A 20,312-nucleotide genomic window follows, 5' to 3' on the forward strand; every position below is an offset into this window, starting at 1 on the left:
CTTCTCACTTTCCATTACTGTAGTCGATCTTTCACGTTTCATTCGCACACTCACGCCCTCCATTTTTCTCTCCTTTTTCAAATTTTTTATCCCACAATGCCTTGCGTGAACAGGGAAAGCCCACCACGTGATGCATGATGTAGTATCTCGTATTGGGTCATGGTGAAGCAGGAAAAAATAGCGGAGAATTTAGGGCCACGTGGATCTAAATACATTAATTGTTCTATTTAAAAAAAAAAGAATAAAATTGGAAGTCTGTGATTTGAATTCAGTAGCTTTCGGTCACTAAACAAAAATAATTGGGTGTCGGGGAAAATTCTTTTTATGACCTACACCTGAAAATCTGAAAGGCAATCTACCTTGAATAAAGCAAAAGTAATCGGCCTCTCTCCATCCCAACAGTCTCCCAAACCCCGTAAAGTGTCACAGGGTTTTACTTACAGAACTGTTGTGGCTTGCTGGACGACTGGTAGCAGCCTCTTAAAGCATTCATCTGACTTTATGAACTTCTGTAGCTGAAACACTTCCAGATCCTCATCTGATGTCAGCAACACAAAGACCAGAGCAGACCACTGAGCAGGTGAGAGTTCAGCTTCAGAGAGACGTCCTGAGCTCATGTAACTTTGGATCTCTTTCACGAGTGAATCATCATTTAACTCATTCAGACAGTAGAAAAGGTTTATTAATCTCTCTGGAGATGGATTTTGTTCAAACTTGAATTTGATGTACTCAACTATGTCCTTCTGGCAGTCAGAGCTGCTTCCTGTGTGTGGCAGCAGATCTCGAATGAGCTTCTGATTGGACTCCACTGAGAGGCCCAGAAGGAAGCGAAGGAAAAGATCCAAGTGTCCGGTGTCACTCTGTAAGGCCTGGTCCACTGCACCTTTGAGGAAGTCAGACATTTCTGATGTGTTGAAAAGACCAGACAGAGCAGTAGTTTGCTCTTTTGTTGGAGTTTTGTCAAGAAAGCAGAGAAATGCATACAACGCAGCCAAAAACTCCTGAATGCTCAGATGCACAAAGCTGAACATCTTCCCCAGGTAGAGTCCTGATTCTTTTCTGAAGATCTGAGTACACACCCCTGAGTACACTGCCACTTCTCGAACACCAATGCCACACTCTCTCAGGTCTTCCTCATAGAAGATCAGGTTTCCTTTCTCCAGTTGTTGGAAAGCCAGTTTTCCCAGTGCCAGGATACTCTCTCTGGTCTGCTGAGAATCAGGGTCATATGTTCCATGGTACTTTTGTTCCTTGTGTTTGATCTGAAAGATAAGGAAGTGTGTGAACATTTGAGTCAGAGTCTTGGGGATCTCTCCACTCTCTGCTTCACCTAACATTCTTTCGAGAACAGTGGCTGAGATCCAGCAGAAGACTGGGATGTGGCACATGATGTAGAGGCTTCTTGAAGACTTCATGTGTGTGATGATTTTATTGGCCAGGCTCCGATCACTGATCTTCTTCTTGAAGTACTCCTCTTTCTGAGGATCACTGAACCCTCGTATCTCTGTTGCCTGGTCTACACTCTCAGAAGGGATCTGATTGGCTGCTGCTGGTCGAGTGGTTATCCAGAGGAGAGCAGAGCGAAGCAGATTCCCCTTGATGAGGTTCGTCAACAGCACATCCACTGAGGCCGACTCGGTCACATCACACAATCTCTTATTGTTCTGGAAATCTAGAGGAAGTCGACACTCATCCAGACCATCGAAGATCAACAGGATTTTGTAGGTATCACTCTCTATTACTTCTAGGTCCTTAATATCAGGGAAAAACTGATGAAGAAGATTCATCAGACTGAGGTTTTGCTGCTTCATCAGATTCAGCTCTCTAAAGGGAAGTGGAAACATGAAGGTGACGTCCTGATTCACTTTCCCTTCAGTCCAGTCCAGAATGAACTTCTGCACAGAGACAGTTTTTCCAATTCCAGCAACTCCTTTAGTCAGCACACTTCTGATGGACGTGTCTTTAAAGAGATCATTACATTTGATGGGTTTCTCCTCTGTTACTGGTCTCCTGGACACTGTCTCAATCTGTCTCACCTCATGTTCATCACTGATGTCTTCACTCCAGCCCTCTGTGATGTAGAGCTCTGTGTAGATCTGATTCAGAAGTACTGATGTCCCATGCTGGGAGATTCCTTCATTTATCCTTTTAAATTTATCTCCAAGTCTGGATTTGAGTTTTCGCTGATATACAGAGGCCAGCTCTAACAAACAGAACAATGTGATGGCCATTATTTTCATGTATAAACACTATACACAGTGTGAAAGTCAATATCGATAAAAAAAGAACTGTCATACATTCCTAATAAATACATAAATATTATGGAAAAGAACCAAAACACTCGGATTATCTCGGAGTTGTTTATTTGTTGAAATAACTGTAGTCATTAGGATAAACAGCAGTATGATAATATCGACCAGTGGCCCAGTGTGTTTCCTTTAAACTGAGAGAATATTGTAATAATCTAAAGCTCTTACTGATCTGCAGTTGGTGAGCGAGATCTTTCTGCTTCAGGTTCTTCAGGATACGCAGTGTGATCTTCAGCACACTCTCTCTAATACGGTCCAGATCCTCCTCCTCTGCTTTCTCCTCCTTCTCAGAGCATTCTGAGTAATCAGCACTCAGTAGCTTCTTTAAATTGTTCAGTTCATTCTTCACCAATGTGATGACTTTGTGCTCCAGCTTGTGATTTAAAAAAAAGCAATAAAATTAAATAAATCAATAAAAATGGGACATAACCTGATTTTACACCACGTTGCTGTTGAATTCTGGATTCTGATTGGTCAGAAGGGGTTAACTGGATTTATTTTCTCATTCTAATACATTTCTATAGCTGATGTACAGCTGTTTCACAGGGACCTGTACAGCAAACACTCCAACTAAATCGATTAAAAATGCGAGTAATCGTTAATCTGGTGACGTTTTCAGTAAACAGATGTTTATTTCACATGTAGATAAGGAGTCTCCATTATCAGTACTTTGTAAGTCAGAAGCTGATTTTAAAACAGATTGAAATGCAGTTTTGCCCGATTACCCATAATGCTGCTGTAACTGTAAACTGTTAACTGTAAATTACTGCCATTGTTTCAAATTAAAATTGTGTATATTAATTACACAACAAAACACATACAAACACACCTGGAATACGGACTCTATCAAATTTCTGCAGCTGTTTTCTGGTTCCTGTTTTGGGGTTCTGTAGATAAACAAACATTGGAAATTACTTTTTTAATTTTAATATCAGAACACATCCTGTAGATATGGTCCACACAGCTGTGATATATAAACCTCTGGAACTCCACACGTGAGTTTCTTATCATGGGAGAACTGGCTCCAATGGCAACATGAAGGGCGTTTCCTGTTGAGACAATCTGAAGAGTTCCAAACCGTGATAAATCCACTGTAAGGAACTTTGAGAAAAAGGTATTTTCTTTCCCAAAAAAGTAGTTGCAGGAAAACCACGATATTCTGTTTGAAACTTTAATATAACACTAAGAAGCTGTAATGACATTAAAAATACAAATCAAGATTTTGATTTTTAAATTTTATTTAAAAAACTGATTGTTTTTTTCCCCCAAAATGCGATATATCCATTACATCAATAAAAACATTATTTTTTTTTAGTTTTAAATATAACTAGAAACAAGAAGTAGAGCTGATCTCCACATATGACAGCCTCTGAACTTGGACCATCTCTTCTATTGGACCACAGATTGTCCCACATTACATTCATCTCATCATCTACAAGCAACAATCTATTTTACACACATTACACACTCATTGGGAGCTGCGTTTTTAGGCAGTGCATCAGTATATATATACAGTGTCATATCTCCACCCAGGAGGAATCAGGGGCTCAAATCAGAAAATAACACTGGACCACATTCTCTACTGGAATAAAAATATAAAACATTAAAATAAGAAATGTTTGATTCCATCGCCATTATTCATTTATCGAGTTAAAAATCTCACTAAAAGACAGGGATTCTCCACGATGTTGACAGTCGATGGGAGGGGTTATTACTGTTTCCGTATTTGAATGGTACGCTGTGATTGGTTGAGAGCAGAGATAACACGTTCTGCTGAAAATCAGTAGTGGCGTTTGTCATATTTTGAAAAGAAAGGAGATATTCAATGCAGAAACACATGGCGAATATCACATTTTGTATAAAATTGATTTTGGAACTTTGAATCGAGATCAAATGCCAAGCTTATTTTAACAGAAACTCAATTTATTTTAATGGCACTTGTAGTGTTTTGGAACCAAATTCTTCATTTGTACCAGGAGATAAAACACTTGGAACCCCCAACTGTAGCTCGTAATGACTTGTGATTACTGCCAACCAACAAGAGCCCGTCAAGGTCACATGGTGGGTTGGGAAAGCCAACCATGAGGTACTGCACCAGGGAAAACATGGTGGGTTTACCACCACAATTTTAACAAACTGGTGGTTCCTATTTTTCTGGCAATGACAGTGACAGAGAGAGATGAGCTCTGGCTCAGGGCAAAAACATCAACTCTATCATGGCAGCGCTGAAAACAGCACTGGACTACGTTTCCCATCAGGCACTGCACCACACTTGTTTAACGTTTTGGTTAATGAGCAACACTATTTAAGTCACGACTGTCCACACTGTCGTTCTTTAGTCTCTCCTCCCTGATGTGTACCATGTTCCTGTTATGATTTTGCCTCGTTCACGTTGCTTGGTCTTTGTGTTATCTGTGTTTCACCGTTAATAAACATTCTGCATTTGCATCCACGTGCTGTTCACTTTCCCTGACAGAATCTCACTCAGAACCCACTGGGACACCATCTCTAACCTTCCTATGGAGCAATAGTTGCCCAATTGCAAGATAAATGTTTTGGACATTTGCTCCCTGACCTACTTGGTTAGGTTTGGGTTTTGCACTGATCTAACGGAAGACAACACAGAGACTCCTCTGACCACTAACCCCATCCCCCCCCACCCCCTCCTGGAGTTTACCAAGGGCTATTGGCAGATTCCCTTCTGGAAAAACTTTTCCTTTTCTACCCAGAAGTTATTAGGGTAGAATTATTTTGGGCTTGTTATGAGTAGTGATATGACTAGAACACACGTTCATAACGGTTCATATGAACTCTGAACTTGATACCAGAAATTTAATCAAGAAAATTTAGCACAACACATTTTATACTGAAGCGAACAAGAATTGCCTTGTCGGGAGTTATTTCTACAGATATTCAGAGAACTGAGTGAGAGGAAGATAGAGGAATACCTTTCCACAGAGGATGCTCCATCTGTAAACCGGAGAGGCTCTGTCATTGAGTTGTCACTCTGAAAGGACACACAGCTGGGTCCAGGTGAGACGGGCCTTTCCTTCGTTTCACTAGAATGAAGAGAAAGTAGTTTTAGATTTTTATCCATAAAATATAGTGATTTATATCTGAAGATGCCATTATGTATATATAGCTCCAGAGTTTCATAATTATTTGCATATCCTAATTTGATTATTATACTGCACCTCTGGAACAGAGCAGAATAAAGACCTTGCTTGATGGACCAACAGGGGCTTTGTAGCTTGGCTGCAAAGTAGCAGCTAGTTATGAGGAGACACTGAGTAAAAGGACTGAACATGTGATATGAACATACTTTTTCGACTTTTCACCCCTGATTCACCCCCCCACACACACACCCACACACACACACCCACACCCACACACACCACATCACCTTTGAGAACCATAAGTGATGAGAACAAGTATAAAAAATAAACAATTACAGTGGAGAGGGAAAAGAGGAATACACACACACACCTCCACCCACCCACACAAATATATAAAAAATAAACAATTATAAAGAAAAAAAATATACCAAAATGATCAGTTTCTCTGGTTTTATGATTTACAGTTGTGTTTGAAGAAATTGAACATTTTTGTTTTATTTATTCCAAAAATTACTGACATTTCCCTCAAATTACACATAAAATATTGTCACTTTGAGTATTTAATCATCACTTAGAGTATTCAGTAATGACCCTGAATATACAACGTTCTTAACTGAGGAGAGAAAAGTCTTATCTATGAAAAAATGATCGATTCTGGAATATGTACTGTGTGCATGGGGGGAAAAAAAGAGGAAAGTTCTTTGTTGTAAGGAAAAAGGGTCTGCCAGGGGTCAATGCACCCCACCTGGTTCATAAATACAGATAAGATCGTAGCCATTTTAGAGAAAGTCAAAAGTTTAGGGTTCGATCAGTCTAAGGCTGGGTCAGTAACAATTCAGATCACCACCTAAAATGAGATCATGCGAGTTCAAGCTAGGCAAGGAAGAAATGAGCTTGTTAGTAAAGCTCACGTAGTCCCAGTTGTGTGTGTGTGTGTGTGTGTGTGTGTGTGTGTGTGTGTGTGTGTGTGAAACACGTGTGTTAGAGAGAATTCTCTAAAAAACAAACAAAAACTTTCTGTTTTAAAAGTAAATACATCAACATACAAAATCAAATTTTAGCTTTCACAATATTTCATGATCTCTTTAAAAAGATTTTCTCCATTCCAGGTTGAAAAAGACAGACTAACACTCACTGCCACTGTAGGGGGGCTAAAATAATAATAATAATTCAAAAACAAGACACCCCTTATTTTCTTTCATTTACATTTAATGGTGTTAGTTTAACATTCTTGTGGGTCAGTACAATAGTATTTGTAACTTCTCCACAAGGGGGCGCAAAGCGCTTGAGTGGTAGGGAATAGTATTTAAACCAGGGGTCTCAAACTTGATCCATAAAGGGCCGTGTGGCTGCAGGTTTTCATTCCAGCCATGCAGCAGCACCCTGATTTGGCTTATTCAATCAACTGACACACCCACCCTTTAATCAAGGGTGGGTGTGGCTGCAAGTATTTGACTGTGTGAAGACAGTTCAGTTGATTGAATGAGCTAAGTCAGGTGTGCTGCTGCATGGCTGGAATGAAAACCTGCAGCCACACGGCCCTTTATGGATCAGGTTTGAGACCCCTGATTTAAACACACGAAGAGGGAGAATAAAAGTTCTTCCTGTGAAGTGAACATCTGAAGAACGTGTGTGTCATGTCTATTCTCGCCACAGGGAGAATCAGCACTTCCCTAGCCTGTCAGTTAGGGAGGCAACAATTTTGGGGGCTCGTCCGGGATCATCGCCTCGTCAACAGGTGTTGATCATCACAGAATTGCGGGATTTGCCATTCCTCGAGCCAGTATTCAGAGATGACAACGCTACGAGAACTGCGGTGGGAAATTCAACAACAACTGCATCAGCTGACCAGCGCCTCCAGTACAGACATCCTGTATAGACTTACACAATCATGCAGCGATGAGGTGGAAGGAGAGATGCCAAGCAGGGACGCGACGGCAGTGGAATTCTTCGATTTTCTTCAGGACTTTTTGAGAAGTGAAGGACTGAAGGGTCTCGAGGACCAAGGGATGGCTGCCCTGCTCACCTTTCGTGACCTCATCAATGATCTGCAAGGTGGTCGGGAGACTGTCCGGGGAGAAGCCCATGCACCTGAGAAGGCAACTGCTGAGGTGGTTGTAGAGACTGAGCCGGTAGCATCAGTAAAGACAAAGACAATACCAACACCAGCAGCTGCTGAGAAGGTACCTGGTCTAGTTAAACTGACAGAGATGGCAGCAATGTTACCTCGTAGGGAGTATAAAATTCACGGAGGTCAAATTTCTGATTCTGATTCAGATTTCAATTTTAACCATTTGTCTAAACAAATTGATGAAGGGTTGGCTGAGGGGTTTACAGAGGCTGAGATTATTAGGACAGTGTTCAAGTTAATTAAACCTGGCACATTTAGGGACATGCTTACTACCAAACAAACCCTAACCATAGCTGAGCTCAAGAGTTTTCTCCGAGCACACATTAGAGACAAAAGCAGTACTGAATTGTTTCAGGAGTTGAGCAATGCAAAACAGCTTGATAAAGAAGGTCCGCAACAATTTATGTACAGATTAATGGGATTGAAGCAGCGCTTACTCTTTGCATCCAAGCAAACTTCAGGGTTTCAGTATGATGGTACACTAGTGCAGGGAGTGTTTCTACATTCACTCTACCAGGGAATGAATGAGAGGCATGCACATGTCAGACAAGATATCAGGCCACACATCTCAAATATGATGGTCACTGATGATTTCATCTTAGACACCATAACCCGTTCAGTGAGTGAAGACACAGAGAGGCAGAATCGCCTGGGTCACACAAACAAACAAAAAAACGCCAACCTCAATGCAGTACAACAAGATAGTGGGCAACAGAAAGATATTCAGATGCAGACAGAACTTCAAGCGAATCGCACTGCAATACATGAGCTGACAGCCCAAGTGTCATCTTTGACAAAGAGCCTAGAGAAAGCCTTTACCAAAACTCCAGAAAATCTCGGTACCACCCTAACACATGCAAAGCCAGCCCCCAAATCAGATGTTAGGGGGAAATGTCAGCAGTGTATAACACAGAGAAATGACAGCTGCACACATTGCTTCCGCTGTGGCAGCGAAGGACACCGAGCCATCGGGTGTCTCCAAAAAAGGAACCAGTCGGGAAACCAACGCCGGTCACTGGGGAGGGACCACCAGTGACTTTGGTGAGTGAAGAGTCCCGGGTTAGTGTAAACCTATGTTGCCATAAGAAATCATCACCAGTGACTCAGCCACACCAACAAGACATCACAACAAAAGGCAAACTGGTGGCCAAGCTAATAGGTGGGAGATGTATGCTAGATTGTCATTTGAATGAGGTGAAGGTAAAGGCATTACTTGATAGTGGAGCACAGGTGAGCATGGTAGCGAAACAGTGGGTGAGTCAAGCCTTGCCAGATGCTGAAATTCACCCCCTTGAAAGCTTACCATTGGACGGCCCACTCGAAGTCACAGCAGCCAACGGCACCGATGTCCCATTTGATGGCTGGATGGACATTCTGGTCGAGATTAAAAGTGAAAAACATGGAAGCGTAGCAATACATGTGCCAATGCTTGTGAGCAAACACTGTACCACTGGCCCACTGATTGGATTTAACATCATTGAGACAATTATAATGCAAAATGGGGGACAACTGAACTGCATAACCCTGTTGGACTTACTGTCTGAGGCGATGAGTATCGAAAAGCATGCTGTCGAAACCCTCATGTCAGCTCTCAACAGCATGTCATGCTATGATGAACCAGAAAACCCAGTAGTCAAAACTGGGAAGAAGGGCTTCACTATTTACCGGGGCCAGATATGTGATCTGAAATGTCGCCTCAGAGCATTTCCAGGGGGAGGGGCAATGTTGTTTGAGCCAGAGTTGGAGAATGGTTTGCCAGAGGGACTAGAACTATTCCCCGCTATTGTCGTTGTGCCAGCCGGCTCCTCAAAAACAGTGAAGATTCCTATTCAGAATGTCTCACAGCATGATATTTATTGCCCCCCCCAGAACAGCTCTGGGTGTGATCGCTGAGTTCATCGATTATGAGCCCTGTGATATTCGATCAAGTAACCAATCACCTACCAGTCAGGCTGGTGATGTCCTTGTGTGTTCAACACAAACAAGTGTTATGGACCACCAAGACAAAAACAACAAACGGACCAGTGAAGGGAAATGGCATCCCCCAGTAAATTTAGACCACCTTCCTGAAAATGAGCAAGCAGTGGTACGCCAAATGCTTTATGATGAATCTGATGTATTTGCTTCTGAAGAGGGAGATATTGGCTGCATTCCTGATTTAAAACTGAAAATCAACACAGTTGATGAAGTGCCAGTCCAAAAAAGTTACAACTCTATCCCAAAGCCCCTGTACAAAGAAGTAAAGGAATACGTGCAAAATCTTCTGGACAGGGGGTGGATCAAAAAGTCGGTGTCAGCTAACAGCTCACCCGTGGTCTGTGTACGCAAGAAAGACCACAGCTTGCGTTTATGCGTGGACTTCCGGGCCCTGAACCGAAAGACCATACCTGATCGCCATCCATTGCCCCGAATTCAGGATCTGTTAGATAGTCTGGGAGGTAATTCATGGTTCTCAATTTTAGATCAGGGAAGCGCCTATCATCAGGGTTTTGTGAGTGAGGAGTCGCAGCATAGAACAGCTTTCAGCACCCCCTGGGGGCTGTATGAATGGGTGCGAATACCATTTGGACTTACAAATGCCCCCGCAGCATTTCAGCAATGTATGGAGGGAGTGCTAGAAGGGATTAGAGATGAATGCTGTGTGCCATATTTAGATGATGTACTCTGCTACTCAAAGACCTTCCATGAACATGTGGACCATGTGAGAGAAGTCCTCTGTAGGATGAGAAAACATGGGATCAAACTTCGGCCAACAAAATGTGAACTGTTTAAGAGGAAAATCCGATACATTGGCCGAATCGTGTCAGGTGATGGGATTGAAATTGATCAAAAAGATGTGGAAGCAGTAATTGCCCTGAAACAGAAAACTCCACGCACAGTTGGGCAGTTGAGGACACTACTCGGATTCCTTACGTACTACAGGTCATTCATTCAGGACTTTTCACGATTGGCAAGGCCACTGTTTAACCTCCTCCAAACCCCAGATCACACGACTCACACCAGCAGATCTCAGGCCAGGGGTGAGAAAGGTCAAGGTAGAAAGGGAAACCTGGGTCAGCTCCCTTCACGTACACCCATTACATGGACCACCGAACACCAGAGTGTATTGTCAAAGTTTGTGGACATACTGACTAATCCTCCCATCCTTGCTTATCCAAATTTTAGTCTTCCATTTGTGTTGCACACTGATGCTTCAAACGAAGGTCTGGGAGCAGTGCTATATCAACACCAGAATAACAAGTTACGTGTAATTGCTTATGGGTCCAGGACATTAACACCGGCTGAGAGGAACTACTACCTCCACTCTGGAAAACTTGAGTTTCTTGCACTCAAATGGGCTGTCTGCGATAAGTTTCGCGACTATCTCTATTATGCGCCCTCATTCACGGTCTATACTGATAACAACCCATTGACATACATCTTAACTACTGCCAGGTTAAATGCTGTGGGTCACAGATGGGTTGGGGAGTTGGCTGATTTCTGTTTTGACATTAAATACAGGCCAGGGAAAATGAATTCAGATGCTGATCTGTTGTCCAGATATCCAGTCAACCTTGAAGATGAGATGAAAGAACATACGGAGATTGTGTCACCGGAGGTGGTGTCTGCAGTATGGCAAGGATGCAGGGCTGTGCAAGAGAATGATGTGCCCTGGGTTGCTGTACTGCAACTGGCCAAGGACATTGACAACATTGTCCCAACAGGTGGCGCTACCAGTGTTAGCCCTGAAGGCATCAGGGCTGCACAACAAAATGATCCGGCCATAAAAGAAATTGTGTCCTTGAAACTGAATGGATGGACTCCGAAAAAAACAGACAAGAAAACGATGGGAAGACAGACTAGGAGATTACTGTATGAATGGAACAAACTGGAAGTGGATAAGGGAGTACTCTACCGGCAAACTGAACAGCACAAACAACTGGTCCTTCCTGAACATCTGAAGCCTCTGGTGTTGCAGAGTTTACATGACGACATGGGACATATAGGTGCCGAAAAGGTAATTCATCTGGCTCGTGAAAGATTTTTTTGGCCCCACATGAAGCAAGACATTGAGGACTATGTGACAAAGAGATGTGCTTGCATTAAACAAAAACATCCCAGCGTCCTACAAAGAGCTCCAATGGGGTCTATTACCACAAGTGCACCATTTGAGTTGGTCTCCATTGATTATTTACACCTGGAGCCAAGTAAAGGAGGATATGAGTATATCCTGGTGCTGGTTGACCATTTCACGCGCTTTGCGCAGGCATACCCAACGAGGAACAAATCAGGCAAGACAGCAGCTGAAAAGATATTTCAGGACTTCATTCCTCGTTTTGGTTACCCAGAAAAACTTCATCATGACCAAGGACATGAGTTTGAAAATAAGCTGTTCGAAAGACTACAACAGCTGGCCGGGATTTCCCATTCTCGCACGACTCCTTATCATCCACAATGCAATCCAGTGGAAAGGCTGAATCGCACTCTGCTCCAAATGTTGCGCACCCTGCAGGAAGAGAAGAAGAATGAATGGAAAGACCATCTACCTCACATTGTGCATGCCTACAACTGCACAAGGCATGATGCCACTGGATACTCTCCTTTTTTCTTACTCTATGGCAGAAACCCCAGATTACCAATTGACCTACTCTTTAGTCCGAGACGAGACACAGAGACACACAGCCACCAGTCATTCGCACAGAAGTGGGCGGACAGGATGCGAGCAGCTTACCAAATTGCTGCTGACAACAGTCAGAAGTCTTCAACCAAAGGGAAGAACCAGTATGACAAAAAAGTGAGGGGAGTGTGTATTCAACCTGGTGACAGAGTACTAGTGAAAAATTGCTCAGAGAGAGGTGGCCCTGGTAAATTGCGTGCATACTGGGAGGATGTAGTGCACCGTGTTGTGGAACGGATGGGAGATGGACCAGTATACAAAGTACAGCCAGAGAAGGGTAATAAGACGTCGCGCATACTCCATCGAAACATGCTCTTGCCAGTAAATGACCTGCCTCTTGAGGCAGACCTGCCCACAAAAGAACTGACAAAACAGAAAAGAAAGAAACAACCAGAAAAGGACATTGGCATGCCAGTTACAGAAAGCTCGGATGAGGAGGAGGAGTACACTTACCACAATTACGACCTCCGGAGCAGAAACCCTTGCTACAGGCTGGCAGGGTCGCAGTCCCAAGTACCTGCCATTCCACAATTGAATCCTCAAGAGCAGCCGGAGTTGAATGAATCAGCCCATGAGTTTGAACCTGACATGCCAGAACCTGAGGTGATTCAGGATAGGTTGGAGGTACCAGAATGTACTGAGATGGCTGAGGAGAGGGCTAATCAAGTGGGAGACACTGAGAATGCAAATATAGAAGATGAAGTCGGGTTGAGAAGATCACAGCGACAGGGCCGACCAACTGAAAGGCTCACTTACGATACTCTGGGACAACCATCATACGCACATTGGGGTGCTACTGTGAACTCTCTCTTACCCAGTTACCCCTTTGCAGTTACTCCAAACATTGTCCCCGTCTCTCCCTTCTTTCAGCCACAGTTTTATTGCCCAAATTGCTTCACTTTAGTGCATTGAAAAAGGCAACTGTCAGGAGACATTCTTTTAAGGAAGGGAGAGTGTAGGGGGGCTAAAATAATAATAATAATTCAAAAACAAGACACCCCTTATTTTCTTTCATTTACATTTAATGGTGTTAGTTTAACATTCTTGTGGGTCAGTACAATAGTATTTGTAACTTCTCCACAAGGGGGCGCAAAGCGCTTGAGTGGTAGGGAATAGTATTTAAACACACGAAGAGGGAGAATAAAAGTTCTTCCTGTGAAGTGAACATCTGAAAAACGTGTGTGTCGTGCCTATTCTCGCCACAGGGAGAATCAGCACTTCCCTAGCCTGTCAGTTAGGGAGGCAACACCACCAGAGGTCTCTGTCTCACTTTTCTCCTTTTTCAAGTTAGATTAGATTAGATAGATTAGATAAAACTTCATTGATCCAATCTATCTAATCTAATCTAACTTGAAAAAGGAGAAAAGTGAGACAGAGACCTCTGGTGACAGTGAGTGTTACTCTGTCTCTTTCAAGACAGTTGTTATTGTTTAAGATATTTTTCTGACGATCACGCAACATTAATGGTCTTGGTTCTGTTGGTTCTGTTCACAAAGAATTTCTGAGCAGTTCTTTCAGTATACCTGTCTCCCCCCATGCCTGTGTTCCATTAACGTACCCTTTTCCCACTAGAAATACAGGACTTCTTCCTCATGAACATTTCAACAATATGTGAAACCTGAACCATTACCAGTTTGTTGCTAATTCACTACTAGGCCCACTTTACACGGGGACGGTCTGAAACAAAAACGCAAAAGTCCGTTTTCGTTCTCACTTTTTTCCGCGTCTACACGACCGTTTTCAAGGAGGAAATCTGCGTCTATACGGTGACGCATAAATGTGTGGAATTCAATTGGATGTGCATGCCAGGCGGCTAGGTGGTGCTGTGAAAGACCTCCGCTATGCCTGCACGCATGCACAACGTCTTCCGTCTTGTCTGATCTGCACATCTGTGCCGCGAAAACTTTGACTACTCTGGCTATGGTAAGTAAGAAAGTAAGTAAAAAAGTAAGAGCATACTATACCCACCTTTGTTCATTAACGGTATGTGTGCAGATTCGGTATAGATGTTCGAAGGACTCCTGGACGTTTATTAAAGCTGCCAGAGCAGCTTGAAGGTCCGTTGGATCGATGTAATCAGACATGCTCTTACTTTTTTACTTACTTTCTTACTTCCCGGGCTGGCATGTACAGTATATGACATATGTATGATGTAAATGCGTACCCGACGTGAGCAGATCCGAGCAGAGTTTCGCGTATTGGGTAGTTTAGATGGATATGCAATGGGGGCTGTTTTTAACTTATCCACTCTGGAAGGCGTTTTCAATTTTTTCCGTTTTTCAGCCTCGGAAACGCTGTCCCCGTGTAAACGAAAGGCACTTCCGATAAAATATTTAGTCGTTTTTACCCGACAGCGTCCTCGTGTAAACGGGCCCCTAGTTTTCAGATTTAGTTCCATTTATGGGTCATAGTAAACTTCTCACACTACACATTTTTAATATTTTAAACACTGCTTAAAAAAACAGTAAAAAAAAATATTCCATTCTGTACAATATTTCATTCAGAGCCTCCATGCAGAACTTCTAACAAATCCTTTATAAGTTTATGTTAGTGCATGTAAATTTCCTTTTTCTTTTAATTTAGAACATAGGGAGCAGTAGGTTATATCACATTTTTGCATTCTACATGCTTTCGTTTGTGTCTTGTGACAAACTGATCAGGCGGGCCGGCTCTGTGGTCGGCATGAAGCTGGACTCTCTGGTGACGGTGGCAGAGAAGAGGACTATGGACAAAATACTGAACATCATGGACGATGCCAGTCACCCTCTGCACACCGTCATCAGCAACCAGAGGAGCCTGTTCAGTGACAGAATGCTCCTTCCCAAGTGCAGGACGAACAGACTCAAAAACTCCTTTGTCTCTCACGCCATCAGACTGTACAACGCCTCTCTGGGGGGGAGGAGGGGTAACAGGAGGACAGAGGATGGGAAGGAGCAGCAGTAGCCTAGCCTAACAAAAAGCAATACTGGACAATGTGTAATATAATGTGCAATACCTCTCCTGCTGGACTTTTTTCATATATACACCTGTATACACCGTTCGAACTACGGGGGTACTTGGGGGATCCGAGATCCCCTGAAGCAGACATGAGATCCCTTGAAAACATGATTTGGGAAATGTTGGGGGGTCTAAAATATTGGCAAAATGATGTTTCTTGACATAGCAATCGTGTGTAACGGGAAGCATTTGCATATCCGAAGTGTTGTGTTTACATCAAAGATAAAATAAACCGATATGACAACGACTGCTGCTGCCAGGTTGGGGACACAAACTAGTAGAAAGGAAGTGTGCCAACAGTGCCAACACACTTCCTTTCAGGTGTGGAGTCCGCATGATATGTGCGTAAGATAGGCTTCTCATGTGTTTGGAGATCTGCGCTCTGAGACAAGCTCAAGCACACACGCCCCCCCCCCCCAAGGGAAAAAAAGGGACCCCCCGAAAATATCGGCATAGTTCGAACACTGCCTGTATATATATATATATATATATATATATATATATATATATATATATATATATATACACTACACACATATATATATTTATTTTTTAATTTGTATATGTTAATACTTAATTTATCCAGAAGCTTTTTTTATTTTCTATTCTCTATTTATCCTGTAATGATGTTGCTAGAATTTTAATTTCCCTGAGGGAACCCTCCAAAAGATCGATTGATCTATCTATCTATCTATCTATCTATCTATCTATCTATCTATCTATCTATCTATCTATCTATCTATCTATCTATCTATCTTCTTGTGCTGCTCATCTTAACTCATTTCAGATGTTCCGAGTTCCTCACACTCCCCAGACATTATTTCAGAAGGTCTAATTAGCTTAGACTGGTCCTGGTGTGAAAACAACAGGGGAAAATGATATTACAACAAATATGATTTACACAGTACCGGTCAAAAGTTTGGACACATCGACTCATTCATATGTTTTTCTGGACTGTGACTATTTTCTACATTGTAGAACAATACTGAAGACATCAAAACTATGAAATAACATCTGGAACTAGTGCATCTCAAAAAATTAGAATACCATGAAAAAGTTCCTTTTTTCATAATTTAATTCAAAAAGGTAAACATTCATATATTCTATATTCATTACATGTAAAGTGAAATATTTAAAGCCTTTTTTGTTTTAATTTTGATGATTATGGCTTATAGCTCATGAAAATCAGAATTCCAATATCTCAAATTATTAGAATATTCCCTAAGATCAATCAAAAAAAGGATTTACAATACAGAAATGTCCAACTTCTGAAAAGTATATTCATTTATACACTCAATACTTGGTTGGGGCTCCTTTACCATGAATTATTGTATCAGTGCGGTGTGGCATGGAGGTGACCAGCCTGTGGCACTGCTGAGGTGTTATTGAAGCCCAGGTTGCTTTGATAGTGGCCTTCAGCGTTTCTGTATTTTTGGGTCGGGTGTTTCTCATCTTCCTCTTGACAATACCCCATAGATTCTCTATGGGGTTTAGGTCAGGCAAGTTGGCTGGCCAATCAAACACAGTAATATCATGGTCAGCAAACCATTTGGTAGTAGTTTTGGCACTGTGCGTAGGTGCTAAGTCCTGCTGGAAAAGTAAATCAGCATCTCCAAAAAGCTCGTCAGCAGATGGAAGCATGAAGTGCTCTAAAATCTCCTGGTAGATGGCTGTGTTGACTTTGGACTTGATAAAATACAGTGGACCAACACCAGCAGATGACATGGCACCCCAAATCATCACAGACTGTGGAAACTTCACACTGGGCTTCAAACACCTTGGATTCTGTGCCTCTCCACTCTTCCTCCAGACTCTAGAACCGTGATTTCCAAATTAAATGCAAAATGTACTTTCATCTGAAAAGAGGACTTTGGACCACTGAGCAACAGTCCATTTCTTTCTCTCCTTAGCCCAGATAAGACACTTCTGACATTGTCTCTGGCTCAGGAGTAGCTTGATATTAGGAATGCGAAAGTTGTATCCCCTTTCTTGAAGATGTCTGTTCGTGATGGGTCTTGATACACTAACACCAGCCTCAGTCCACTCCTTGTGAAGCTCTCCCAAGTTCTGAAATCAACTTTTCTTGACAATCCTCTCAAGACTGCGGCCATCCCTGCTGCTTGTGCACCTTTTCCAGCCACCCTTTTCAGCAATGACCTTTTGTGGCTTACCCTCCTTGTGGAGGGCATCAGTGATCATCTTCTGGACAGCAGTCAAGTCAGCAGTCTTCCCCATGATTGTGGTTGTGTGTACTGAACGAGACCGAGAGATACACTGTGTTCATACTGTTTTACTCAAACTCGAAATGAAATATTCTAATATTTTGAGATGTTTTTTTATGTTTTTGTACTGTATGCCATACTGATTAAAATTAAAATAGAAAAATGCTTGAAACATTTTAGTTTATGTGTAATGAGTCTATAATATATAACATTTTCACTTTCTTAAATAACTGATGGAAAATATTGAACTTTTTCAAAATATTCTAATTTTTTGAGATGCACTATTATATGGAATTATGTGGTAAACTAAAAATGGTCAAAAATATATTTCATATTTTATTTAGACTCTTCAAAGTAGCCATCATCTGCCTTGTTAACAGCATTACACACACTTGACATTATCTTAACCAGCTTCCTGAGGTAGTCACCTGGAACACTTCAATTAACAGGCATGCCTTGTCAAAAGTTAATTAGTAGAATTTTCTTGCCTAGGTCATTAAGAGGTGAGCAAAAAAAAAAGTCAGCAGAAGTACAGTATCATCTGCAAATTTCAGGAGTTTTACATTTGGGTTCCTGGAGGTGCAGTCATTGGTGTAAAGGGAGAAGAGCAGTGGGGAGAAGACACATCCATGAGGAGCACCAGTTCTGACTGACCGCATGCCAGAAGTGACTTCCCCCTGCCTTCCTTGCTGTTCCCTGCCTGTCAGGAAGCTGGTGATCCACTGACATATGGCAGGTGAGACATTGAACTGGGACAGTTTGGAGGAGAGGATTTCTGGAAGTATGGTGTTGAACACTGAGCTGAAGTCTATGAACAGGATTCTTGCATAGGTCCCTGAGCAGTCACGATGTTGCAGGATGTAGTGCAGCCCCATGTTAACTTGCATCATCCACTGACCACTTTGGCCTGTAAGCAGGGAGTCTAGCAGGTGACCTGTAATGCTCTTCAGGTGAGCCAGCACTAGTCGTTCAAAGGGCTTCAAGACCACAGATGTCAGAGCGACAGGCCTGTAGTCATTTAATCCTGTAATGGAGGGTTTCTTGGTGGAGCGCTTGAAGCAGGAGGGGACTTGACATAGCTTGAGGGATCTGTTGAAGATCTGTGTAAAGATTGGAGCCAGTTGGTCAGCACAGGCTTTAAGACGGGGGGGGGGGGGGGGGGAGACTCCGTCTGGACCTTGTGCTTTCCTTATGTTCTGATTCTGGAAGAGCCGTGTCATATCCTCTTCACACACCTTGAGTGCAGCCTTACCATCAGGAGAGGGAGGGGGGTTGCCAAGGGTGTGATAAGGCTACTGTTGGCTTCTGATCAGGGCTGTGTCTCGCTGCTTGTATTGCTTGACCTTAGTGCAGCCAGGACCCCCCCCTAGACAAGGGTGCGACTATGCTGCACAATCTGATCTACCACTTTTCCTTCTCAGTGGGTTGGAAAGTATGTAATTTTTGTACACAAGATTGTGAAGCGTTACGTCTCTCTGGTCTTAACAGGAGATGTGCAAAGAATTTAAACTTTTGAGTTGAACAACACTGAGCAACTAATCTCCTGTATATTTCAGTGCTCTTCCATATAAACGCAAGCACAAATACATAGGTTTATTTTTTGTTAATATGGGTAAGTACTTTGTCAAAAAAGTGTGTATAAATTACATGATGCTAAAAAGCTATTTTACTTCATAGAGATTGATATTTATTATTGAAAGAGCTTTAAATTTCTGAAGCACAGTTCTCTGGTTGCTTATATGTCAGGTGAAGGCTACACAGATATTTATCCGACTTGTGATTGAAATGGTTTTATCAGGACAGAATCGATAAAAATAGTTGCTGCTGTGAGATATTCCGATCTGACACGAATGGTATCGAGGCCCAATGACATTTCAGCATTTCAATCTAAAATGGCTGTGTGTGTGTGTGTGTGTGTGTGTGTGTGTGTGTGTGTGTAACCAGGAAGTGGTGTTGCGTTTGTTGCTGTTTGTGTATGTTGGAGAAAAAGAAGAATAAATAGTGGAAGTATGTCAGGAATTGTTGTAATAAATATGAATATTCTTCCCTCTCTAACAAGTAACAGCTGTAAACTTTACACATATGTAAGAAACACCGCAGGACACACAGGTTTCCTTCCTTCAGGTTAAGTTACTGCGTCAACACCGAATTATCAAATTAAGAATTAAGTCAACTGTGTCAGTTAAGACAGAAATGTTCTTCATTTAGAAAATAATCCAAACATTCACATATTACAGCTTTATATTCCTGTACTCACTCTGATGATTTTTTTTTCTTCCTCAAGAGCCACATGTTTTTCTGATCACAAAAAAAAACTCCTGCTGACTTTCACCTGAAAACACTTTCACTTTCACTTTCCCCTGAGATCCGGAGGAGAAAAGGCGGGGTTTCAGAGAGTGGAGTCACAGCCTCTCTCTCTCTCTCTCTCTCTCCTTTATATAAACACAGGCTACGTCCACACTCATACGTTTTAGTTTTAAAATGACGTTAAAGTAAAAACAATCTCTGTTTTCGCTCTGTATTAGAAATAATCTCTGTCCACACCAGTGGCGGCTGGTAGTCTTTCAAACAGGGGAGGCTGGTCGGTTACGATATTTCCAGATTTTAAAAGAAAAAAGAAAAAACACATCAATTTTGCCCATACTCTTGCCTCTGATCTGGCTGATTGTTGGCAGGGTCACAAACTGTGAAATAACAGGTTCTTTTGGCCTATTAGCCTACTGTCCAATATACATGATGGTGGTGTTGGGGGGGTATATTTTAACATTTTATATTTTAAAATTGTGACATGTTGTTTAAAAATTGATCATTATTGAAAGCAGCTCTTTGTCAGGAACCTCAGCAGTAACAGCAGAGTGTTCTGGAATAGGCACAAGCACT

At 42.2% G+C, this 20,312-nt stretch overlaps 1 protein-coding gene across 1 annotated transcript in view; it reads right to left on the minus strand.

The window, feature by feature from the left end:
- LOC132888191 (NLR family CARD domain-containing protein 3-like) overlaps nt 1–19,778 on the minus strand; it is a 43,670-nt gene extending 23,892 nt beyond the window's left edge. Inside the window, exons 1-5 of the mRNA XM_060924240.1 lie at nt 19,690–19,778; nt 5,258–5,368; nt 3,139–3,196; nt 2,478–2,682; nt 442–2,203 (exon numbers count right to left, since the gene is read on the minus strand). Of these exons, the coding sequence (XP_060780223.1) occupies nt 442–2,203; nt 2,478–2,682; nt 3,139–3,196; nt 5,258–5,368; nt 19,690–19,724 (2,171 nt within the window). The 5' untranslated portion in view covers nt 19,725–19,778. The remainder of the gene's footprint in view (nt 1–441; nt 2,204–2,477; nt 2,683–3,138; nt 3,197–5,257; nt 5,369–19,689) is intronic.
- Nucleotides 19,779–20,312: the final 534 nt, after the last annotated feature.

Source organism: Neoarius graeffei, chromosome 6 (genome assembly GCF_027579695.1).
Source record: "Neoarius graeffei isolate fNeoGra1 chromosome 6, fNeoGra1.pri, whole genome shotgun sequence".
In the NCBI taxonomy this organism is placed as follows: domain Eukaryota; kingdom Metazoa; phylum Chordata; class Actinopteri; order Siluriformes; family Ariidae; genus Neoarius; species Neoarius graeffei.